This window comes from Lissotriton vulgaris, chromosome 3_1 (genome assembly GCF_964263255.1).
Source record: "Lissotriton vulgaris chromosome 3_1, aLisVul1.2, whole genome shotgun sequence".
Taxonomy (NCBI): Eukaryota; Metazoa; Chordata; class Amphibia; order Caudata; family Salamandridae; genus Lissotriton; species Lissotriton vulgaris.
In genome coordinates, this window is record NC_141689.1 from 2,018,679,843 (window position 1) to 2,018,706,051 (window position 26,209).

The 26,209-nt window shown below is 43.9% G+C and overlaps 1 protein-coding gene across 3 annotated transcripts in view; it reads left to right on the forward strand.

Moving 5' to 3' along the window:
- SNX25 (sorting nexin 25) overlaps window positions 1-26,209 on the forward strand; it is a 1,510,914-nt gene that overhangs the window by 272,437 nt on the left and 1,212,268 nt on the right. For all 3 annotated transcript variants that reach the window (XM_086962502.1, XM_086962503.1, XM_086962504.1), the window contains one exon: window positions 6,936-7,020. In XM_086962502.1, coding sequence (XP_086818628.1) covers window positions 6,936-7,020 — 85 coding nt within the window. The remainder of the gene's footprint in view (window positions 1-6,935; window positions 7,021-26,209) is intronic.

Below are 26,209 nucleotides of genomic sequence, written 5' to 3' on the forward strand. Positions count from 1 at the left end.
TAATGTGATGAAAAGTTTGCTACCAAACTTCACAGTTTTTAGTAAAGCCATTGTGGAGCTGTGGATTTTGTAATGACCAGCTCCCAGACCATATACTCTTTATGGCTTTACTACACTTACAGTGTCTAAGAATGGACTTAGACACTGTAGGGGCAGACGCTGTATGCCACTGTGCCCTCACCTGAGGGCCCCTGCACCCTGCTATAGGGGTGACTTACCTAGGCCTCAAGTAGTGGGTTCTAGGCATGGCGCACAAGGATGTGTGCCATGTCTACTATTCATTTTTCTATGCACTAAAACACGCAACATGCAGTGGCAATGTGGGGGAGTTAAGGTACAGGGCTTCTAAGGGTGGCGCAATAGGTGCTGCAGCCCTGAGAGGCCTTCATTGGTCACAGTGCCTTTGGCACCCAAAGTACCTTTTTACAAGGGGCTTAACTGTGGCCAGGAAGGTGCCAATTGTGGGTTCAAAGGTACAGTTTTGGGAAAGAACACAGGCCCTAGAACCTGGTTGGCAGGAACCCAGGGCACATTAGATGTCAGGCAAAAAGTAGGGGGGTAACCATGCAAAAAGGGGCACTTGCATTGTGAAGTTAATGACATGGAATGTTAGAGGGCCTAACCATCCCCAAGACTCCAGGAAAATACTGGCATACATATGGGCATTGAATGGATAATGCACAGTTACAGGAAACCCAGGTAGAAAAGTGCATGGAGATCCACTTTGGACTGGGGTATTCACAGGTGCTTTGCATCCGGCAACACTCATTCCCAAGAGAGTGACATTACAGATACAGCGCCAATCATTTTCAGACACAGGACCATGGTTGCCAACATTGACAGCAGATACCTCATAGTTCAAAACCGAATTGAAACTGGTTGTGTTAAACTGATGAAAACATATGAGCAAAATAACATCCCTCTCTTTCTATGAGGCAAAAATGCAGCACTGTGAATCTTTAGACTACCACACTGTGAATTGAGGAGGACATTTCAATGTGATTTTAGATGTGCCTGAAGATAGATCCTAGCCTGAATCCCGTTCTCTCACTAGTGCATACCAAACATTGCTTAGAATAGCTTGTAGATGTCTGGCGTCACAAGCACCAGATAAGCAGAGGTTATATATTTTCCTCTTCAGTGCATGATGCATACTCATGCATTGACTTTTGATTGACAACCAGTGATGCCTGTGGGAGATGTACGGCGGTTGTTAGTACAAACCATCTTCAATTAAATGGAGGCAAGTCTGAGATAATGCTCTTTGGCAATGCTCATGAGCATTGGTCTCATGAAAGGTGGCCCCCGAACCTTGGCCTTTGTCCAACACCTCCACATGGACAGCTAACTGTCAATGAAAAGTCAGATCAATCATATAATTGGCTCATGTTTTGGAGTGATGTGTCCGGTGGAGGCCAGGAAACCATTAGTCCAGGGACTGATAATAAATCAAATGGACTATAGAAATTCCCTGTTGTCCTCAATCAACGAAGGCCTTCTCACAAAACTCCAGATTTTGCAGAACGCTGTGGCCAGACTGGTTCTGAATCTCCAGCCAAGAACCCCGTCTGCCCCATGTCTCAGATTTCTACATTGGCTCCCAGTCAGACAGCAAATCCTATTTAAGACTCTCTGTCTCACACATACAAATATGTACGGAAAAGGCCCGGGGTACTGGACCAAAAAACTACCTTGGTACCAGCCTTGTAGGATGCTAAGATCGAGCAATTAATCCCTTCTTACGCCTCTCAGAATCCGCACTGCGAGAAACGGAGGAAGGTCTTTTTCCTATCTTACTCCTGTCTCTTGGAACAGACTTCCCTTGAATCTACGTACTATCCCAGATCACAACTGATTTCGCAAAAAGTTGAATTCATGGCTATTTGACAACTAAACGAGTACTCTATCAGAGCTGTCTGCAAGCGCCATGAGACTTCCGAGTGATATGTGCGCTGTACGAATGTCCTTGATTTGATTTGATCTGATTTGTTATCCTTTCAAATTCTCTGTCCGAATGTTCCTCAGCTGTGAGAACACTACCAATGAATCTCACAGGCAGAGCTACCCGGCCTCCGGTGCTCCCCTCGAGTGGACTACTGGGCAGAGTCTTTAGGGAAGAAATTCGGTAGGAAATTGTGGAGTATTTCAAGTTGAATGAGGGTTATGTGCTCTAGGTGGCATTAAAGGCTTATATTGGAGCCCTAACATCCAGGTATATTGAGGTCTATAAAGAGCATACTACTTAAGCTTGAGCAGAGGTTGAAGGGCTTAGCGGAGTGCTATGCACAGACACAAAAAAAACAATACTTTGGCACTGATCTAGGTGGACGTTGCTCCGGTTCAGAGAAGGTGCCTACCATGAGATCAGGGTTTTGGGAAAATGTGCCTGTGCAGAATGCTACGGAGAGGGGAAGTGTTTTGGTTGCGTACTTGCTTCATTACTGAATCCTGTATGAGCATCTAGAGCTATATTAAGTATAATTGATACAGAAGTAACCAGGAATACGAGTACTGCTGCTATACTAACCACCATTTTCTAATTATCTCACATATAGGGTGGAACATACTGGCTATGTGAGACATTTGTCCAAATATCTTTCTGACACCACATTGCATGGCTGGACACTCTTGAGAGGGATCCCTTTAATCTTCTCCTCACTGGTGAGGGCATCAAAGACGCTATTATGTCTTAACAGGGTTTAAAGTGTCTGGACTATACACGTTTTTTTTATTTTTATTTTTTATTTTGATTCCACACTTCCAAGGCATGATAGACATTTGACAATACACAATTTCACAATGTAATTCTTGCATGAATTTCATACATTATTTAGCTGAGCCTTCTCAATAAAATTAATCAAGAAAATACGCTGCATAAACATAAATGCCAATAACCTGACCAAAAAAAAGTGAATTTTCCTTAACATTGCGAATATCCCCATTTATGCTTTGGCTTAAACAGTGTAATTACCAGATTATGTTTACGACTGCTGCTAATCTTTATACATTCCATAGCTCCTTGCTATTTGAATACTAATACTCTGTTATTCATATGAGCCAAAAAATGTTCCCAGATCGTAAGACCCAATTTCCGTTTTCTTGCCCCCTTTAGCGAGTATAGACTAAATTCCAAGCTAGCTATTCTGTATAGCTTAGCCCTCCATACCTCAAATCTTGGAGGCTCCGGACATAGTCAATCCCCCGCTATACATAAACGGGCTATAGTCATTGCTACAAATAGAAAATGTCTATACTTATATAAACTTCCCCCCTTTGAGACATCCTGCCCCATCCCTAAAAGCATCAAGGCAGGCGTTATACGAACAGATTTCTCTAATATGTCAGAGAAGAATCGTTCCATATCTTGTATAAAGGGATACAATTTTACACAAGTATAAGAAAATATGATTTATATCCGCATCGGATGAAGCACATCGAAAACATTTACCATCATAGCAACTGCCCCATTTTTTCATCCGCGCAGGTGTATAGTATAGCCTAAAAAAAGTTTTTTAAAAATTGTACTTGTAAATTTGCTGACATAAGAACTTCTCTAGCTCTTACAATCGCTTCCTCCATTGATATGTCTCTTTCCGACTATACACGGTTTGACTGTTAAATTCTATAAAGAGTTTTCTGAGATATTGGCGCCCAGGCTTCTGGAGGTTTATGGCGTGTCCTGTGTACAGGATTGTTCCTCCCTCTTTGAGAGAGGCTGTTATAGCTCTACTGTGGAAACCTGGGAAGCCTGCCTAGGACCACTCATCGTACCGTCCATTTTCTTTATTAAATCTCAACAACAAAATACTTGTAAGAGTAGTAGCAAGAAGGATTCACTCCTATTTGAAAGGCCTAGTATCACCCGAGCAGTCTGGTTTTTCCTCGGATAGCCTACATTTGATAACTTATGCATTTTCTTTACTCTTTCTCAACAGGTGGACCTTGAGCTTTCCGTCACACCGTTACTGCTAGATGGCCAGAAGGCCTTTTGTTCACTATAATGGCCATATGTGTTCGAGGTACTCCATCGTAGGAGGCTGGGAGAAGACCTGTTGGGCTGATTAGCACTAATATAGAGTGGACTCTGAAATAGATTGCTAATTAATGGTGGTCTGTCTGCTCCCCTCCGAATTGTGCATTGCACCGGGCATGTGTGCCCTTTGTCACGACCATTATTTGCAATTGCTACAGAACCACTGATAAGTATGCTCAAAAAGAAACACACTCCTAGCTGCCCATGGATAAGTCGAAAAAGTTATTTTTGTTTCCCTTTATGCTGACAATATTATACTATATTTTAAAGAACTGTGCTGCAATCTTAATCCCCTCATGAGGGAGATTTAATGATTTGGCCGCTCCTCCAGACTGCATATCAACCTGAGCTAATCCCAGATGATCCCCTTACCTCTGATATGGGCAGACGGCGGACAACAGACTTCCCCCCTATAGTGATGTGATAGCCTGGTCTAATATCTATTTATTATGGTCCCCCATGACACAGCGTTAGTTATCCTGAATAATTATGATCCTATAATCTGATCATATTAATGAACAAGGCAGACTGCTGCCACAGGCTTTCACTTTCTCTTGAGGAACCAATTCCTGTGTTGAATGTACGGGTGGGAGGCCTGTTTCAGATTAACTTGACTTATGTGACCCTTCCTTATTCCCCAGAGAGTTCAAGCAAATCCTTATTTTGAACATTATTTACTGGCCCAGGCCAAACCTTTGTGTCTTGAATGCACACTGAATGCCAACATCCAACAAATGAAATAGAGTGCACAGCAGAGGGTACCTCCTTGACAACTATAGCGACTCGTACGGCTGTGCACCAGCATTACTTTATTTATTATTGATTTATAAAGTTTTATATGGGGCAAACATGACCCACGGGGTATCACATCGCTGTACAATATGCAGTTGTTGAGCATTAGATGGTGTATGTAGTATACATAGATTCGGTATTCGCCATTCAGTACAAAATAGATAGATAGGAGTATAAGGGTGGCATAGGAGACTAGTAGTTCTTAAGGAATGATCCCTCGAGGGAATCAGCGCTTTACAATACTCATATTATTACATAGTAGGAGGTTGAGGTAGTATACATACATTCTATATTCGTCATTCAGTACAAGAGAAGTAGACAGTAGTATAAGGGTAGCATAGGAGACTGGTAGTCATCATAGAGTTAAAGTCTTAGCATGTGAATTTGTTCATTAGGAGCAATTTTACTTCTTTTTTGAAGGAGGTAAAGGAAGTGATTCCGCAAAGACTGGAGGTAGGGAGTTCCAGATCTTCGGAGCGATCCCAGAGAATGCTCTGCAACCCGTTCTCTTTTTGTGGAAGGATTGTAGTTTCAGTAGTAATGAACTCACACTACGCAATAGTCTGCATCCTGCTGATCGCTCAAGCTTTCATGCTAAGTAGTTGGGAGTATTGCTATGCAAGGCTTTGCGAGTCATGCAGGTGATCTTTAGATGTATTCTTGCCTCGTAGGATAGCCAGTCCAAAGCTTTCAAGGTTGGAGAAATGTGGTTATTTCTTTTAGTTCCTGAGACCAGTCTGGCTGAAGCGTTCTGCTCAGAGATTGCAAAAAGTACCATGGACACTTGGCAAAGATTGCATGCTTTGATGGCAGTGAGGAGACTCTTCTGCCCCTCGCTTACAATTATAAACAATGCCATGCTACCTGCTTCTTATGAATCTAAGACCCAAAGACAATTGACTGACTAGCGCCTGAGGACTTTGGGTGATATTTTTATTGATTGACAGTTCATTACATTAGAGCTCTTTAAATGGAAACCTAAAGCTACACCCTTTTTCTACATTTCAGGCTTGAAGAAGGATAGCCCAGATTTCCCTGCTTCACCCCCAGATTATTTGTTCTTTTGATGGTACATGCCTTTGTGGCTCCCCAAGGACTGCTAAAACCTTATAATGCAATAGCTGAGACAAGGTTAGCCCTGAAAGCACATGCAAAAAGAGCTAGATTCAAAGACTTGAGTGCAATAAAGTCTGGTAATATTTGGCAATACTGCTCTATATACACACATAAGTTGTTACTAAATAGTAGATCTCAGCATGTACATTTCAAATTATTATATGGAATACATTATTCCCCGGGTGGTATAAAGTCCATGGGATTGAATGTGAACCTGTACAGCCCTAAGTGTAGAGATTCTGAGGCGGATTATTTCGACTGGATATGGGCCTGACCTCCAATGTACACTTGCTGGGAGAGTGTATTTGATTATTATCCGAAACTGTTGCAGTGCAGTTAACATCCCCCCCCCATCCCCGCCCCTTTGTGATGGTGCTAATTATGAAAAAATACACTCATAAGAGTTCATGTAAATTCGTAGCAGCACGAGCATAGCATTAAGATGGGGTATAGGATGCCCTACCACCGAGCAAGAATGAACATCTGACCTGATATTTTGTGATGGTACGCTGAATATTTACACTAACACCATTTTTTGTGGGTTGGCAAGGGTTCATGACCATCAAATATTCAGAAAGAGTGAGAAAATTCCTAGTAACAGTACATCTACACAGATAGTCTCTGTTAATGTTTCATTTTATTTTGTTGCTCAACTGGTGTGTGTATGATCAATATGTATAGCCCTTATGTACATATGATTTGTAATAGACACAACTTTGAACGATTGCTTTGAAAACAGGTGAACAATAAGATTGATGCATGTAAACTGTCACGGGTGAACTAGTTAAAATAACAGAATGAAAACAGCCAATCTTTTAGTGACCAGTAATGAGAGCAATGTCATGTGAGAAAGATCATTTTACTGAGTTCCTTTTTTCGATATAACCAAAGCCGATGATGTAATATTTGACAGGAAGTCTTTCATGCACTACTAAATGCCATATCCCTGCTCCATTCTCTCAAAGCAGTGATACGCACCTTCTTTGTATTTTAGAGCCACCTGTGCGGAAATTCATATGAACCAAGTCATTCACGACGAGTGGTCATTTCTCACACTTTGGATAAAGCTCTGAAGGAAGGTAAGCTCAAGTGACAGTGTTTTTTTAAAATTCTATTATCGTTTGTTATTTTAATTCTTTTCCAGTCTCCAATCTATCGATGCTCAGTTTGTCTTTGGCAATACATGTGACTCTTTTGTGTCACCGTGTGCTAAATGTTCTGGTTTGTCAGTATGCAGACCCCTTTAAGAAGGACAAATATGATTCATTCATCGTTCACATTGGGAATGCCCTTGTGATATCCACACATTCTTAGCGTCTATGGAGGCTGTGGTACTTATCTGCATTCCACTGCAATTCATCAAAGTGATAACCGGTGGCCTAAGTTTTTCTGAATTAGGAAATCAATAAGAGTTTATTTAAAGAAAATATTTAATGTCTATGGCCATCAAGTGAAGGCAATTGTGTCTTTTCGCTACATAGCCTATAAATAAGTGCCCTGTGCCTGGCTCATCTCCATTAGTTACTCTCCACCCAGAATAGGGTGCTATGTCGCGCTCCACAGCTCCATGTCCTTTCAAAAGCCTTGCTCACAGTCTCCCAGGCATGCCTTTTAGGCTCTACTTTCCCAGCCACTTGACAAAACCATGATACCACCACTAGCTGTAGATTTCCACTGCATTTGGAGTGAACTATACAACCATATTATATGGCTATACCGCCATAGTAGTCACTCAGGTTCCTTGCTGAGTAGCAAAAAACATAAGAACGATATTCCGGTTACAAGATAGGAACTTGGTTACTAATTTTGACATAGGTACTAAATTAGGCGTACAAAATAGCGCACAAAGTTCTCGAAGAAAGAAATGCTCCACTTTCATTCTCGAATGAAAAGCATGAAAATATTCCTCTGGCACAAAAACATCTGTGCATAGTATCTTATATAGATCTTCAGGTCTTAATGTTAAGAATCAGAAGCACAAAAAACAAACACAGCCATCTGCATATACACACGCCAACTGAAAGATGAGACTCAATCCAGGTTTAGTGCATGACAAATTGAGTACGGTTTATTGAACAATGCAGCTTAACCACACATTTCAGTACAAGTACTAGCAAGACGTTATTGCCTTGTACGATGGGTGAAAGCTTACTGTTTTCTCCAAAAATTACACACACGTGTGTGTGTATATATGTAATTTTCTAAGATAACCGTAAGCATTCACCTTGATAATAGAAATAAATATGTGTATGTATATATGTACACTACTGGGTATAATTAGGTTACAGTTCCCATCGAAAGAGTGGTGTTTTTTTCACTAATAACTTTTGAACCATTTGCACCAAACTTTTCTCCAAAAACTTTAATCCACATGGACTCCTTCATGTAAAGTTTTGCGTTGAACTGTCCTGCAGGGTCCAAGAAAAAGAAATTCCAATGTTAATTTCTATACCAAACTTAGATGTCCAAAACAAAAAGGGCTGAACGGAATTCAATCCTATTTGGCAAAAAGTTCTAATTTTACCTAGAAAATATCCTCTTTGTGATTTGTTGTAAATTCATGAAGCCATTTTCGAGAAATTAGCACTTAAGCAGGGGCTCAAGTTGGACATAAAGGGGTTAAAATGGTTTGGAATATCTGGACGGTTGTGCCCTCTGCAGTTCCTTGGGACCTAATATTTTAAAAATAAAATAAATTGGACCTTCTCATTGTCTTACGGAGCTTTGTCTTTTTTGGGTCATTTTGGTACGTCCCATTATACTGAGCAGTCTGATTGGCTGCCTGCAACTCTGAAGAAAATATTGAGGTCACCATTCCGGGACTCGGGGACTCTTTCTCCATGTCCTGAAAATGCTTTCTTTAAAAGGCCTTTAGGGGGAAGGGTAGGGACACCTTGACCCCCATGTCCTTCTGGGGGAGTGGAGGTACAGCAGTCTCAAGCTGTGAAATCTCAAATTCCTCTATTTGTGCACGATGACAGCGATGATTTGAGATATGGTGGAAGACAGTGACCAGGCCTCTGACAAATATTTAGTCATTGCCTTTTGCTGTTATGTTTTTTAACACGCTCCAAGGGTCCCGCTGGCATGCTTACATAAAAATGAAATTCATGATGAAATAACACATACATTGTTTCCACAAACGTGCTGTTAAGTGGTTCAAAAAGCGCTGGGTAGAAGATTGTTGCCTTATGTCCCTGGTGTTCTGCTTGTTTTCCAGATTTACTTATTGCGCCTTTGGTTCTCCCATCCCTTTGCTAGGGATGATCTTTGTTCTAACCCCATGTTCTCAAAAATCCTTACCTGCTCTCCTATACCTCTCCCCCCCCCTGCCTGCTGGGCCCACTCTGGAGCAGACTGCTCTCCAGGGGTCCCCGTCACCACAGATGTCTCCCCTGCCACTCACTCCGCATTGTTAATTGTGTAAATGAAGCCGATTGTGCCAATGCTCATGAGGAACTGGTGTTATTGCATTTTCGGCGTTCTAGTAAAAGTAATACAAACAAAGTCCTGGCTTAACCCTGTAGCCTACGCTTTGCCATAAGCAGCTCTGTTGAGGCTCGACCTAAAAACAATGCAACTAAATAGTAACTGGACCTGAATTAGCTGCTTCACGCCTGCCACTGGCTTCATGTATCTTTTAAAAGCAAAAGTGTGCGCTTTGGTAAAACTGGGCCATGGCCTCTTTGGAAAAATGCTGGCCAATTGCACTTCTTTTTTTTTAACAAATTAAACACTGAGCCTAACAGCAACATCTGCTTAACATTGAACTTAGAAAAGGTTAAAGGGAATACCTTGGGGAGAGAGGAGAGGGAATGGGATGAGGAAGCATGAAGGGTGCCAAATGTAATTTTACCCGGGGCGCTATCGGAGCAAAGACCAACCCTACCTGCAGCAGGCCACAAGGCGCGCCTAACCTCTCACAGCACTTCAGCTTGACATTAATTAACACATTTCCTCTCCGACCCGCCGAGTGTCATGTTCCATCCAGAGTTTCTCTTTAATTCGATGGCCTCATTTACTATAGTAAGGACGTTTTACTCGTGGTTATAGAAATCTGAAGTGCAAACACCATTTTTAGGGGCCAGGAGCATGGGCGTCCGCAGACATTTTTCCAGGGGGGGGGCAAAATGTTAACATCATCACCATCCTCTGATATGATGTGTGCCAGGTGTGGCACAAGAAACACTGGGGCGCAGAACTGGGATAGACTCAATTAAATGCCAGGAATCTAGGACATGTGACTGACCCTGCCACAGGCCAACAAACACCGCCTGTAGGGAAAACGCTAAACTTTCTGACAAGCTGCTTTATCTCTGCCTGCTAGGTGTGCAGACTTCCGGGTCCTCGATACAACACCAATCAAGGCTGTCTTCAGCACGATTCGATTTTTATCAGAATACTTTAAAACAGCCTATGATTAAAGCACCAGATTAAATATTCTGTATGCACAGTGTATGTTAGGGATTATTTGTAGCACACATATTTACCAATATTGGCTTCTTGGTGCTAGAATTCATGATAACTTTTATCCAAAGTTAAAGCACAATGTCAAAGTTAGTAATAAATAATGCAGCAATCACACAAGCTAGTGATTCGCCAATGGGTGCTCCCTTTACTAGAAATCCCGGGGCATTGCTAAATTTTACACACATTGAATTAATTTATACAAAATAAAATGTATAGATCCAAATGTTAGCTATATTTTTGTAAAGAAACTTAGAGCCCCTCTACGTGTAGTCAATGTCAAACTGACAACGTGCGCAAGTTTAGGGATACAATAATGGCCAGCTCCCTTATGCAGAAGCCCGGCACCGTAAATGTGTGGCACATGCTGCGCCCGCTGCGGCGGCACATCACAGGTCCAGGGATGCTGAGTCTTACACAGTGGTCGAAGTGGCCAGGAATAACCCAAGGATTGGATCTGTAGGTGTAGCCAGAGGTGTGGCCAGAATGCGGATACATCCCAATTTTTAGTATTTGTTTGGCATTTCACTGCCCAGTTTAATCAACCAATGGATACACATGATTATTTAAGGTTATAATGAGTTATTGACATTAAATTATATTCACAAAGTGGGATATGCTTCTAATCACAGAATGTACCAAATATGATAAAATGTGGAAACACAAGCCATTTGTCTCCGAGCCATAGAGTTTCTGTCATCAGCACTTCTTCCTTTTTCCACAACAGCAGTTCCAACATGAATGGCAAAATATCCTAGTTTGCAAATGTTTTCTCTAAAATTATGGCACTGCCATATTTGCCTCATAATGCAAGATCTGCTGCATAATCTGACCATATAAACTAATAAATTGTTTGTAGCTCAAACATATCAAAAGTTAATATAAAATGTGACTTGTGTTGCTGCGGAGTGGATGGCCTATTGCAAAGGTTGACTGGTCACCTTTCTAACTGCTGCGTTTGTATGTTACACTGGTACTAATAAGGCAAAATATTTCCAGAGACTGTTAGCATGTGTACACATGTCAAAATAATAAAATATCTGAAAATATACTGCATTACGCTGCAGCCTTTTTTTAATGCATAATTTAGTCAACACTACGGCATTATGTTGTCATCCTTTGCTGCATAATTAATTCCAGTGGCCCCACAGCAGGCAGCACATATTAAAAGTGTTTGTGAATGAAGCAGGGAGACTGTGAAGTTTGCAAACTTAGTTTGGTGTGCGTGCAAATCCTGCATTGCCAATCCCTGGTGAGTTGCAGCTACTACTGCTGAAACAAGGCCAATGGAGGTACCTATGGGTGAGGCAGACTGGCCTCAAGGGCAGGGCCACCCATAGCACTGGTGGTGTCCTCTGCATTAATGTTTGTTAGTGCCCCCCAATGACCACCTCTGCCATGGATTCCCTCACTATGACCCTTTAACTGTGCCCCCCAAATCTCTATAACCTCCTGTGGTAAACTCTCCACATCGAGCGACCCAGCCCCATTGACTGGCGTCCGATTCTATGACAACGTCTGGGGCTGCGCCGAAGATCGCTCGTCCATTCCAGGCAGACATGTGATCCAGCCACCATTGAAGCTCCTCTCGGGCTTCGGGGGAAAGAGGAATAAGGTGGTCGTAGTGAAATTTCCTCTGTAGATAAAAGATCTTTAGCTCTGTAATGCAGGGGGCCCGGAAATATGGCTTGGATAGACGAGGCCAGGAGGCCCACAATCCTCGCTAGCACACGTAAGGAGATCTTCTCCTTGGCCAAGGTGGAGACTATTTCCCTTTTGATGGATCTGATTTTGGGAAGAGGTAGAAGAAGTTGAGCGGACACAGAGTCTATCAGGAATCCTAAGAACTCCATCTGCTGGTTCGGTATCATCACCGACTTCTTGGTGTTGATAACGAACCCCAGATTCTGCAGGAGGGACGTCGTCCACTCCAGATGGGAGAGAAGAAGGGACCGATTTTGGGCTAGAATGAGCATGTCGTCTAGGTAGACGATGAGCCGTACTCCCATCTCTCGGAGGCGAGAGATCACCGGCTTGAGGAGTTTGGTGAATACCCAAGGGGCCGATGACAGACCAAAAGGGAGCACCTTGTACCAATACCACTGCCCTTTCCAAGGAAACTGCAAGAATTTTTGATGAGAGGGGCAGATGGGGACTGTCAGATAGGCGTCTTTCAGATCCAGACGGACCATCCAGTCGTTTTCCAACAGAAGATCTCGTAACAGATGGATACCCTCCATCTTGAAGTGTCGATCGGTGACATAGGGATTGAAGTCTCTCAAATTCAAAACTAGGCGTTGACCGCCACCTTTCTTTTGATCCAGGAAGACGTTGCTGAAAAACCCTTCGGGAATGAAGGGTCCTAAGGCAATGGCCTTTTTGGTTAACAGTTCTTCGAGTTCTGAGTCGATAAAACTCTGTTCTAAAGGAGAGGATGGGGAGGGGAGGGTTGAAAGGGACATTCTAGCATCTCTATCTGGTAACCTTGGAAGGTCTGTAGGACCCAAGCATCTGCAGTGAGACTCGTCCAATTCGTCACAAAATGGCGCAACCTGCCCCCTAAAGGGGCCAAGGGACACATAGGACTTGCCAGAGGATTGGTTGTCGAAGTTCTTGTATCCCCTGTTGACACCCCGATTATAGCGGCCTCTGAAACCGCGGGATCTGGAAGGATAGAAGCCGGCCTGGTCCGGTTCTTGCGTGTACCCTCTGCCACGCCTAGGGGCGTATCCTCGTTGAGGACTGGTGTTGGAATAGCGGCCGGTCGAGCGTCCTCTGCCACGGCCGGCCCTATTAGAGAACTGGTGCAAGACCCTCTTCAAGGATTTGTCCAGGGAGACGAATGTGCTGACAAATTTAGAGATATCCTTCACAAAGCTGTCGCCAAACAGCTGTCCTTCCGCTAAAGGACCCGGCTCTGATGAAGCCAACTCAACCAACTGAGAATCAATTCGGAGCAAGACTGATTTCCCGCTTTCGGAGGCTGGTGCACAATTGGCGTTCCCCAGCATGCAAATGGCCTGTTGCGCCCAGCCCGCTAGGACTTCAGGGTTGATGTCATCCCCGTCTCTTGGGCTTGGAGGGCCAGTTCCAATATCTTGGCCAGCGGCCCTGACAGGTCAAGGACCTTATCTTGGCACGCTCTGAGCGCGCGATAAAGGCCTTTTTTGGGGTCCTTCTTGTATTTTTTAAGAAAAGTAGTCATGGAAGTGTCAATGTCCGGGATAACGGCCACCTTGTGGGCCAGGTCAGGTCGGGGACACTCGGATTTAAGGCAGGCCCTCACCTCTTTGTCGAAGCTCTTACGGAGGTGAGTCTGCAGGTATTCCGCCACTGCAGGGGGGGGGGACCCAATCCGAGGACCTGGGATGAACAATGTCGGAAGGGTCAAAGGAGAAGGGGGAGGGGTGGACAGGTGAAGCATGCTTCCGTTTCTTGGTGCGCTTGCGCGAGGCAGCGTCAGAAGAGTCCGTATCAGTGCCAGTGTCCGTGGTGGTAGTCTGAGGGGGGCGGGGGGGGGGGGGGGGGGGTTGGGCGGGACGGCAAGGTCTTGTCGCCTGCTGACTCTTTGGAATTATAAATCTTATCATAGGATTGGGAATGGGGCCAGGTGGAGTCTGAAGCCACTTTCTTGGGAAGGGGAGAGCGGATCCGATCCTGATTAGGGAGAGGAAGGGGCTTACCAGGGACCAAAAGCTCTAGTTTCTTGGCTAGCGGGAGCAGGGCTGAGGAGAGGGCCTTATCAAGCTTAGCGTCCAGTTTCTTATCAATGAGGTCCTCCATGGACTCCTCCTCGTATTACTCCTCATCGCCCTGATAACCAAACGCAGTACCCTCCTCTTCGCAGAATTCCGTGTCTGCCATGATCGAAAGAATCTTTAGATTCCACTCAAGTCCCCAGAGGGAAGTGAAGTGTCTAGCCCAGGAAAAGGATGTCAGTCAGGGGAAGTGCCAGGCGCAGGAGCCGGGAATACTGAAACAAAATCTGTCAAAAGTCCAGTTCTTGGACCTTTGGAGGGAATAGTTTCGACCTGCTTCGTCAGTCGCTGGGAAGCAAGGCTCAAAGTCTTGAGGCTCCGATGTAAACGTGAAGGGAAACGCTGCCTGATGTCGGAAACAGCCCCTCGGCTCCTGGCCAACTGCGTGATACCCCACTTCAGCATGGGGCAGAGCGTCGTGTAGGCACTAAAAGGGACTGCGTGCGTAAACGAACGCAAGCACGTCCCTGAAGGCGTACGTTGGGCCCCAAAGGGCTCCGCAGGCGCCTCCTTCCCCGAGGGGGGGGCCAAGTCCCTCGTAACCGCGGACCACTCCTCAGGCGGTCGCGGGCCAAGCAGCGAAAGGGGAGAGAACGGGGCCTACTGGCGCAACACGCGCTCCAAAAACTAATAAGGGAACATGGAGTGGGCCGGAGAGGCCCAGCTCCGGAGTCGGGAAGAGAGTGAAACAATATTGTCGTGGAATCTGGAACCGCTTTAGCGATATACGCATACGTCCATACACAAGGATAGAATTACAATGCAAAATCTAAATACAGCATCAATCAGAATAGCCAAATATAAATATCCGCCAAAGGCGATACAAAAACACATGAGACTTGTAACTGCAGTAGTAAAAGTACAAAAGATAAAGAGCACTTATCTGGGCTGCGGAGCAGCAAAGAAAGAGGAGGCCAATTTAGTGTTCTGTACTTTATATGCTTTGTACTACTGTGATTGGTTATTATGAGAGGCGTGGTTCAAAGCCTCATGGGAAATGTTGTTTTTTATCATTGTACTTTTACTTTCATTGGCTGCTGTTTGTGCAGTAAAGAAATGAGAAAGCATAATCAGAAGCCTCCGGTCCTGCCATAGAATCTGACTGAAGATGCTGCATTGAGTATATGCCGAGGTCTGCTCTGCAGCCCTTGCCACCTGTGCTTGTCGGCTGCTGGCTCCTCCCCCCCCTCTCCCCACCTCCTGGGCTGGCCTCCGCCATGCCTGCAGCGACTTGACTATTCAAAGAGTCACATGTTTTGTTGCCTTCCAATAAATAAAGGATGATCTGACCTTTGTGAGATTTCAGTGCAGCTTCCCATATAAAGCGGAAAATGAGGAACACTCGTTCTGTTATGGAAGGAAATTAGAAGTTTGTTAAACCTCAATCATTTAAACCGTTTCAATGTTGTCGATTTATTTTCCCATACACTCGGAAGCAAAACACGACTCGTCAAAGAAATTGGACGGGAAATAGTGAGAAATACTTCACGCTGGTATGATGGCGTGAGAAAACCGCAACAATTCACATACTGAACCGAGAGAATTTGTTTGCATGTTTCATAGCTTCCAAGGTTTAAGATTGCTATGTGTGACATGTTCATAATTTTAGTGTAATTATGAGTGACATTTCAACGACTATGAGTGACACTTTCTCATGAGCAAAATCAAGCAGTGAAGGAAGACGATGGAAACAAATATGAGAAATTACACACATCTGACGAACGAGAAACTCTTTAAACTTCTTCAAAGCACTAGAAATTCAAGGCCACTAAACTGGTGGCCTTTGTACCTGATCGCACTGTTGTGGGGGGGGGTGGAGAGCCTCCGGAAAAGTTGTCTCAGGCACACGATAGTATAGGTCACAGCCTGGCCGGCTGAACATTATTTGGAAAAAGACACTGAGAGCTATACTATAAAGATCAATAATCGCTCAGCCGCCGATCGACCCGGGGTCTGGTGCGCTACCCACTATAACACAAGAGTCAGTTGCACACTGGTCACATGATGGCTGGGGCATAACACCAGCAATATTTGTCAGTCAGGAAAGTGTTCACTTTAATAATACCAACTAGAGCTTTCATACATTTACTGATGATTTATGATGCAGATCTCCTTGGTGGAACAGGACACACGCACACCCGTAAGTCACTGTGAAGATCATCATCATAACCCTTTGTGTAACATGATCAGCCCTGCCTGCATTAATGAAAGGATCCGATCTTGCAGATCTGAAACCTCAAAAGGATGACGAGACAGGGAAGCCCTGAAAATGAGAATGTATTGAAATACTTATCAGATCTGCAGACTGCATGTGTGCGGCTGTACTAGCAGAGGCTGCTCCCAAAGGGAGCTCGAAAGCCGGCGCCATAACTAGCGCCGTGCCCCCGGACACGAACTAGTGGGGGCTGGTTTTGGCGCGCAAAAGCGACCAAGCAACAAAGGAAATGCCAGCGCCCTCCCCCCCACAGCAGCCACCAAAGAGGCGCCAGCCCCTGGCCAATGGAGGTCGAGGCGGGAAAAGAACCACCCAATGGACTTGGGGCATACCGGACTGGCTGGAGGGCGAATGGCGAGGGGCATATAAGCAACGCTACATAAATGTATTGTAACAACATGACTACTGTAAAGTCAGTGGCAGGTTGGCACTGACCAGAAAATACTTACTTGTTGAAAACTTCAGTCTGGCTGCAGAAAGCACTGGGTCGCGGGCGCACAGCTGTGCAGCACTGCCAAGTGCAGTCTCCCTGCAGTGCCCATGCCTCTCATGCTTATCATGCCTTGCGACCATGCTGCCTGACTGACCTGAGTGAGAGAGTCACTCTGTCAGGTAAGGGTCATCGATGTAGTGCCAGCCCACGTGGACTCTAACGCCACAGCTGCCCTCTCGAGATTTTCGTTTTTCCCCAAAACGAAAGACATATCATAACTTTCCTGCGTGTTATGTACTTCCTAAAATAGCCCTCTCAGGCTGCTCCTAGTATTTCTACCTGCCCATGGCGCTGAAGGCCCAATAACAATGCCCTCAGCGCTAGGGGCGCCACTTTCTGTTGTAGCTCCTCCATCCACCACTGTCGTCGTACACCCTCGTGGCCACGTCCACCCTTCGACGCAGAAAAAGCCCTCTGCACTTGCTGTGGAGATGCAGCACTTTAGTAATCCATTTCCGATTTCAATATTAGGGAACGTTTTTGGGTAATTAGTGAGCCAGCAGCCGAGCACCATCATGATTCCCGTGCCCCTGGCCATACCCGCAAACCAGTGAGGCTGAGCAAGCAGGCGAGCATCTCTGCACCAGAGTCTTTACAAAATGTATAACTCCCTGCACCCTTTGGTAGCAGGACGTCATGTCACATGCTCCTACGGCGCTACAGCAAGTCTAAGACTTGTGTCCCTCAGCCCCATGGCGCCACGGAAATAAAAAACAATACATTGTGGCGGAACTGCTGCCGCTGTGAGGGTGCTCAGCTGCTGGTAACGCCCAAAGCCTGTGGGAGAAGCCAGTGCAGGCACTTGATCGCGCTGCCAGCTGTCACATACAGTTGTTTGCAACACACTTTTTGTGACAGCAGAAACTACTGCATTATGCGTGACAATGCATTTCAGTGCAGTGATGCGGACCCCACACTGAAATGCGTTAGTGTCAAGTCTGATGCGTGATACTTGGCATGACTGATATTTTTGTTTCATAGATGCATTTACCGGGGGTTACTTTTTTGAACAGGCGCTGGGACTGCCTCGTTTGCTAGATCATCTGGCCCGCACCCCGAGCATGGTACGCTTTTTATCACCAACCAACTTTCCTTGTTTTGTGTCGCACTTGTTGGTGCTTCTGGGAAGCTGCGAGCACCGGGCCGCTTGAAATGCCCGCACAAGAGAGCCATCAGTCTGTACCCTAGGCCCACCAAGGGCTCGCCTTATTTACCAATATGACACAGCTCATGCAGGCCAAACCTGCGGAAATAGTGTTGTTACTTACCTCGGAGGAGTAGTGGGGGCCAGTCAAGCAGTGTTTGTGTGTGTGTATGGGGGTGGGGGTTGGGGGGGATTAAGTTGGGGGTGCGAACGGTGCACAAAGTAAACAAACTACCTTAAATTTGAAACTGCAAGCAGGGACCTCGGAGGAGGGGCGGGGCGCGCTCAGTGTGGTGAATTATCGGCACTGGAGAGTAAGTGACAGAGATGCCAGCTTCAAACAATGCTAAATATGCAATAGCCAGACGAGAGGAGAGGCGTTCACACGTTGTACAGTGTGATGTCCAACAAAATATTCTTTTAGTGAAATCGCTGGGGAGGGAACTCAGGACACAAAGGAGGGACATTTACACAAATGCACCATTAATAAGACAGGATTTTTGAATGGTACAAATAACAACCAGTGGCGGTCGGTGGGTGTGCCAAAACTCGCACAAGAGATAAAACAGGTCTTGCAAAGACTCGACCTAAAAAGGACCCACATTGCTTACTTGCTCACTGCATGCATTCCATCGCCGTCCATTTTTTTGTATTTGATTGCCCTTGTTACATAACTTTACAGAAATGTTAATGGTTCTACAACCAGTCTTTCTGAACAAATTCCGTAGAAATCTGACCTTTAAATCATAGAGGGGTGCAGACACACTGTAAATGATCAATATATAATCAATTATTCTAAATTCCTTCACGCAGAAGAATGGATGTTTAGGTGTCGAAGTAGGCTATGGAACAATCCACCATCTATTATTTTATTGGGTAACTATTTTACTTTAATTGTTAATGGCCTTCACAGCGTTATGCCATCTCTTACGTGCAGTCAATTCCTGCTCTTACAGGTTAACCTACTTTTTGCAAAGTCCTCTTGTTGCTGTTACCGACACATGCTTTATATTCAAATCCTGTGTTTGCATAAAAGGCCCGGTGGCTAGTGTTTTGCACTGCCACTGCTTACCTCTGTACTGACACGCCTAGGCTTCTAGCCCTGAAGTGGGGAATTCTTCCTTTTACAAGAAACCACCACTCTAGCAAGCCATGTCAATACTGAGGCAGTGTAATCGGTACCTGTAGCAAGTTTGAGAGCGGAGTCCTGGTCAAGGGGTGCCACCGTGGCCATTTATGTGCTTCTTAAAGTAGCAACGTCACCTGTGGTGCATGTGTTGTGGTGCACATGTTGTAGTGTACATGGATCTAAATGTGACTGAGAAGTGTGACCTGACTGTTTGGAAATCAGCAGGCAATTTGGAAAGAGGGATACAAAGGTTTTTGAATTACTCCATGTAGAGGCTGGGCAACAACACTTTATTTCAACAAACATGTGAAAAGGTGGTAGGTATAGTGACAGTGTCTAACCATCGGATGGAGCTGTGCGTGCACTGCAGGAGGATAACCCCGCCACTCCCAGCTGCAACACCAGTGCATTTCAGAATCATGTGTCATCTTTGCTGCAGCACCACACAGGGAGTAGGGAAGTGTGCCTGCATTTCTAGCCAAGGAATTTATGGACACTTGTGCCTGGCCTTTTATTACCAAAATGTGGCAAGGATTAAACTCCAGGAGATAATGCAGTCGCCGTAATGATTTGAGCCTGACAAACCATTTCCCAAAGTCCGCTTAACCATGTGTAGCATGGATATCTCTCATTCTTCCTCTGGATTCAGTAAAGGGCGATGCCAAATTGTTCCCTTCAGGCCCTGGTGCCCCCAAATAAGCAGGGATGAGTTTTTGATAAGCTTCTCTTTAAGTCCTGCCGTTGAATCGAAGCATGATTTTCCCCAACATCACCAAGACGATCTGCATGCAGTGGGACAAGAAAAACATAATTAGCTCACAGCACCCAAAACTAAGATACATTGATTAGATACTCAAGTTACGTTCCTAGAAGATAATTTTTGGTTAAATGCACAAAGGAGGGCTCACTTGAGGGAAGACAATACACAGAAACAATCTTCCCTTAAAAATTCAGCATTATAACTGTGGCAATTATTTAAAAAAACAAAAACATAATAATCATTTATAAGTATGATAGCCTGTTATGTGTTGTTTCCCGATCCAGGGAGGTTCACTAAAAGCAGTCAGATCCAATAATATTGCTTTTATCTAAAAAAAACTTTTGTTTTTATATATATTTATTGGTTTAGTTTATCACACTTCGTATCGTCTTTTTATCCACTGCTTTTATAACTAAATCTGTCGTATAAAGTGTAATGAATTGAAATAGAATTGAAGCATTATGCTAAGGAAAACCGCTGGGATGTGGTGCCTCTAGGGCTGTAGGTGCTTGTGCTCGAGGTTCTTGTAGTCGGGATGTGTGAATGAAACACTCACAGGATGATTGCCTGATCTGACTAATACTGATTTCAGAAGATCCTGCTGTGGAGCCATGACCAAGTTCTGCTTACGATGGGCAGTGTCCTTCCATTGCAGTCTTTACAGTGAATGTACTGATTTTTTAGGTTGCATCCTACCAGACAGTGCAGCTGTCTGGTTTGCTAAAGACATCTTCTGGATATTCAGTAAGTTAACCTAGGGATGCTTTTTACCCTGCTTTCCATTCGCTTTGTGGTTTGTAACTCACATTTTCTGGCTCTCAGTTTGCTGGCTTTATTTACTTTATGCTTTTCATCTCGAGTTTGTCCATTCCGTTGCACAAATTCTTGTTTACTGTATTCTTCCACAAACTCGCTTTCTGTAAACAGACCTTTAAATCTTATTATTTTGTCGCATTTGCTGTGCATTTAAAGACAGATGTCATAAGTCAGGCTGTGTCTTCCAGTGAGTTTGGTGTTTATTTTTCTTTTAAATACAAAATATATACCAGCGTCTCAAAGATAGGGAAAGAAGGGAAAAGCTCAACAAAGCCAGTGATACAAAAAAGTAGCATATGATTTATATGTATGGATTCCCATCACTCACCAAGCCTCGTGATTAGCTTCATCATTTGGGTATCCTTTTGTAAAAACTGACATTCTTACTCCATGGATATCAGAGCTCTAGGATGTCAAAAGGTATGGTTACCAAGATGAGCAGAATGTAGATAATGGAGTGTATGGGACAAATATGAAAGTGCAGTGCAAACGTGAAGTGAAAACAGTATAAAATTGATGCGTAGACAGACTGTCAATTCTATTAATGTCTGCCACGATCAAAGGTTAAAAAACAGTGTGAAGGACCAGTTTTAACAAATAGCCATCCTAGACAGAAGTGGTCAACATGTTTCAGCACTCAAAGGTAAAGGTAAACCATGTGCTTTCATCAGGACCTTTATGAACAATAAAGCTACTGCTATAAGTGTAAACTAAATCAAATTTTGCAAGAAAAGGATATAACGTGAGTATGTTATCTCACACTTCAGAATTCCTCATGGACTCACCAGTGATCTGTAAACATAAAAAGGTGACACAATTGTCACCTTTTTATGTTTACTGGTGAGTCCACGAGGAATTCTGAAGTGTGAGATAACATACTCACGTTATATCCTTTTCTTGCAAAATTTGATTTAGTTTACACTTATAGCAGTATCTTTATTGTTCATAAAGGTCCTGATGAAAGCACATGGTTCCCATGGTAGCATCTCACATCAATGTCAGCATGGAAGTCTTTCTCCTCTACCCACCTAGGCAAAAATGTGAGATATATATATATATCTCCATATCCAAAAGGTACCCACAGGGGGAAACAGCCGTTACAACGCAACTATTACAACGCACACCGTTACAACGCACACCATTACAACGCAGGATCCTTTACAACGCATGCCTTTACAACGCATGATATTACATAGCAGATGCTATTACAATGCATGCCTTTACAACATAAGTATAGGTAAGTATATCTTTTTATTTAACCTTTTTTTTATTTCAAAAATATTAAAAATAATTAAAATAAATTAATTAAAGTTATTTAATATATATACCCAATTCAAGGTTGGGTTTGGGTTTTGGGGTACAGGGGTATTTTGAGGTTTCAGGGTTGGGTTTGGGTTTTGGGGTACAGGGGTATTTTTAGGTTTCAGGGTTTGGGTTTTGGGGTACAGGGGTATTTTTAGGTTTCTGGTATTTTTAGGTTTCAGGGTTTGGGTTTTGGGGTACAGGGGTATTTTTAGGTTTCTGGGTTGGGTTTTGGTTTTGGGGTACAGTGGTATTTTTAGGTTTCAGGGCTGGGTTTGGGTTTTGGGGTACAGGGGTATTTTTAGGTTTCAGGGCTGGATTTGGGTTTTGGGGTACAGGGGTATTTTTAGGTTTCAGGGCTGGGTTTGGGGTACAGGGGTATTTTTAGGTTTCAGGGCTGGGTTTGGGTTTTGGGGTACAGGGGTATTTTTAGGGTTCAGGGCTGGGTTTGTGTTTTGGGGTACAGTGGTATTTTTAGGTTTCAGGGCTGGGTTTGGGTTTTGGGGTACAGGGGTATTTTTAGGGTTCAGGGCTGGGTTTGTGTTTTGGGGTACAGGTGTATTTTTATGTTTTAGGTTTGGGTTTGTGTTTTGGGGAACAGGGGTATTTTTAGGTTTCAGGGCTGGGTTTGGGTTTTGGGGTACAGGGGTATTTTTAGGTTTCAGGGCTTGGTTTGGGTTTTGGGGTACAGGGGTATTTTTAGGTTTCAGGTTTGGGTTTTGGGGTACAGGGGTATTTTAGGTTTCAGGGCTGGGTTTGGGTTTTGGGGTACAGGGGTATTTTTAGGGTTCAGGTTTGGGTTTTTGGGGGTACAGGGGTATTTTTAGGCTTCAGATTTGGGTTTTGGGGTTTAGGAGTATTTTTAGGTTTCAGGGCTGGGTTTGGTTTTTGGGGTACAGGGGTATTTTTAGGGTTTTTTAAATATCTAATCTTTAAAAAAAAAAAATATATATATATATATATATATATATATATATATATGTACAAAATATTTTTTTAAAATAATTTATTTATTAAATTAATTTAATTTTAATTAATTACATTTTTTAATAAAATAATATACTTACGTTGTAATGGCATGCGTTGTAATAGCATCTGCTATGTAATGTCATGCGTTGTAAAGGCATGCGTTGTAAATGCATCTGCGTTGTAAAAAATGCGTTGTAACGGTGTGCGTTGTAAAAGTTTGCGATGTAACGTCATCCACCCACAGGGGATATTCTACCTTGATGTGTCGTGTCGGTAGAGGATGACAGAATAGATGACCCTTATACATAGTTATTATACAGAAGATGGCAATCCTACTGTGATTCTGAGAATCCTCATGCATAATTAATGAGGCTATTTTTCTGGCAAAACACAACATTTATGCAGTGCTTAACTAGGTAAAAGGTCAATACCAAAAACCGTTATGTAGTACAATGGTACAGTAAATGTAGATGAAGGGCCAGGTGACTACTCAAGCCTATATTGGGGTACCCTACAACACAACATCATAAATTGTATGTTAGACTAAAAACTAGGCTAATTGGGCACATTCAGCACCACCAATGAAATAGGTTAAATTACCACATTGTCTCTATTTATGCATTGTATTTAGTGTGTGAAATAATATGAAGTCATTCTATTCAATAATAGTGTTTCTAGCAAAACATTATTAAACAGATACATTCTAAAATGTGGTATGAACTTTCACTAAAGGCATGTCAGGGGAAGGTCAACTTTTAAGCATTATGTGCACTTAGCACATTTACTTTTGCAGTTGAGAGTAAATGAAGCTTGCTTTGAGCATTTTGAGGCTTAATACTAATATGTATGGTATGTACTACGGTAACGCATTGTATGCGGGAGCCAGAGTAAAAATCATGGAAAAAATGCAGCGTCTCCAGAATGCAGCGGCACGACTGATACTGGAAATCCCAAAGTTTCAGCCTATCAGCCATAAACTAGAGACACTCCACTGGCTACCTGTAGCCAAAAGAGTCAAGTTTAAATCACTATGCTTGACCTACAAGGCACTGCAGGGCAAAGGCCCTCACTTCCTGAAAACTCACCTGAAGCACTACGAACCATCAAGGCTTCTCAGATCAGGTAAAAAAAAACTGATAGTGATACCCAAGTTCAAACGATCAAACTGGGGAGGAAGAAGCTTCCTCGTGCATGCAGCACGGACATGGAACTCACTACCACTTGACGTAAAAAACAGCCCAACTCTGGAGATTTCAGAAAGAGAATCAAGACTTGGCTTTTCACCGCATACATTTCACTAACTCCAGACCTGCACTGGAAAATGGACAATTCATAGCGCCAAGACACCTCCGGGCATTCGTGCGCTTTAGAAATGGACAAATCAAATCAAATCAAATCATTACTACATTCCAATTTTTTTTTTCAAAACAAAGTTTATTGTGCCAACAGCCGTACATATCCTGGTGTAGCCAGGGTTTCCAGTAGAAACAGTAAAATACTGAATTACATCACTGATGTCGACATTTATAGTGTCTAAAGCACGCCAAATACATTTAGAAAAGAGTCTGACAATTAAGCAATGAAGAAATAGTGCCATGTCTACATTACATTCTCGGATGTCAGCCGCCCCTTGCTACCCCGACTAAATTATTAGGAACTGATGCAACCATAGGACTCTCCACCACCCTACTGTCCCTATACTTCTGGATCTATTGTTATGGGAGTTAGGGGCTCTAGATACAGACTGCAATAGTCCGCCCAATTCTTCCATATTTTGGGGTGCTTCTGGAGACATCCCCTCACTTTGAAAACAGGTAGCCCTAAGACGATACAGAAGTCTAATCCTTTCCTCCAAACCTCCTCCAAGTGAGGAGAAGTGGCCTTCCACGCCTTAGCTATATCACGTTTTGCCAATGTGAGACCCAGAAATAGTAGGTGGCGCTTATTGCTATTGCCCCTATACCTTTTGTGACCTGTTATAGGGCCAGTTTCGGCGAGATAGGAATGTCCCACCACAACACCCCCGAGAGACATGCCAAAACCCCTCGACAGAACCTCAGGAGTGCAGTACATTGCCAGATTGTTTGTATTAACGTTCCCTGAGTAGTACCACAGCACAAGCATAATGGAGATTCCACCAGTCCGGCCATCCACGTCTTACACCTGGTGAAGTAAACCGGATGAAGGTATTTAAATTGTATGAGCCGCAAGCACGTAGAGACGCCAGCGCCTTGCACAATGATCAGCGGACCAAGGTCCCCCCGCCATGCCTCTCGGAGTTTGTCTAATGTGGTAGGGCTATTGGTAATGAGTGTTCGATATATTTTAGTGATTTTGTGGTCCCCGAGATCACCCATAAAGACCTTTGCCTCAATAGGGTTAAATTCTGGTATATTCTCCAGGTGTGCAATTTAGGGGGATAGAGCATGTCGGAGCGAAGATATTTATAAAACTGCATGTGGGGCATGTCGAATTCTCTATGGAGCTCCTGAAATGATTTCAATGTCTGACCCTACAAGACCACCCCAGCATATATAACGTAGCTGGGGTAGGAGGCCGTTCTGCCACAAGAGTCTCTCTTGTCAGACGGCCCCACCACCCTATCCGAAGCAGAGACTGCCTCCATGTCACGAATACCGCTCTCATCGCCGGCGGTAGGGCTTGAAGTGCATGAGTACAGGTAAGTATGAAGTGTGTATCCTCTATTAGCTAGTGCTCAACTGCATATGCTGTGTCTCGTCTATCCCGTACCAACAGTCGTTAAGGAAAAGGAGGTGAGACGCCGAGTGGTATGCCTGGAAATCCAGGCTAGCCATTCCCCCACAATGTGTTGATTGAAAGCAGGTTCTTAGGATGACCCGGCTGGTCTGCCCGGTTTTAAGAATACAACTACCTCAGCATGTCGCCAGTCCTGCGGGAGACGCCCCGTAACCACGGCGGCAGTTATCATTGAAAGCTAGTGGGCCCAAGTTGGGATTCTTAAATTTTGAAAAACTCGCTCGGGAAGCCATTAGGACCTGGTGCTTTACCCAAGCTTAGGTCTGTCAATGCAACCCAAAGTTCTTCGGTTGATAATTAGGTGCCCAGCTTCTCTCTCGCCACATCAGAAACAGCTCGCGGGGAAGTCATCTAAGAAGCAATGGATAGTAGCTTCCGGTAAGATCTCCCTAGGGGTATATAATTCTGCAAATTATTCTGCAAAGTTTGCTGCGATT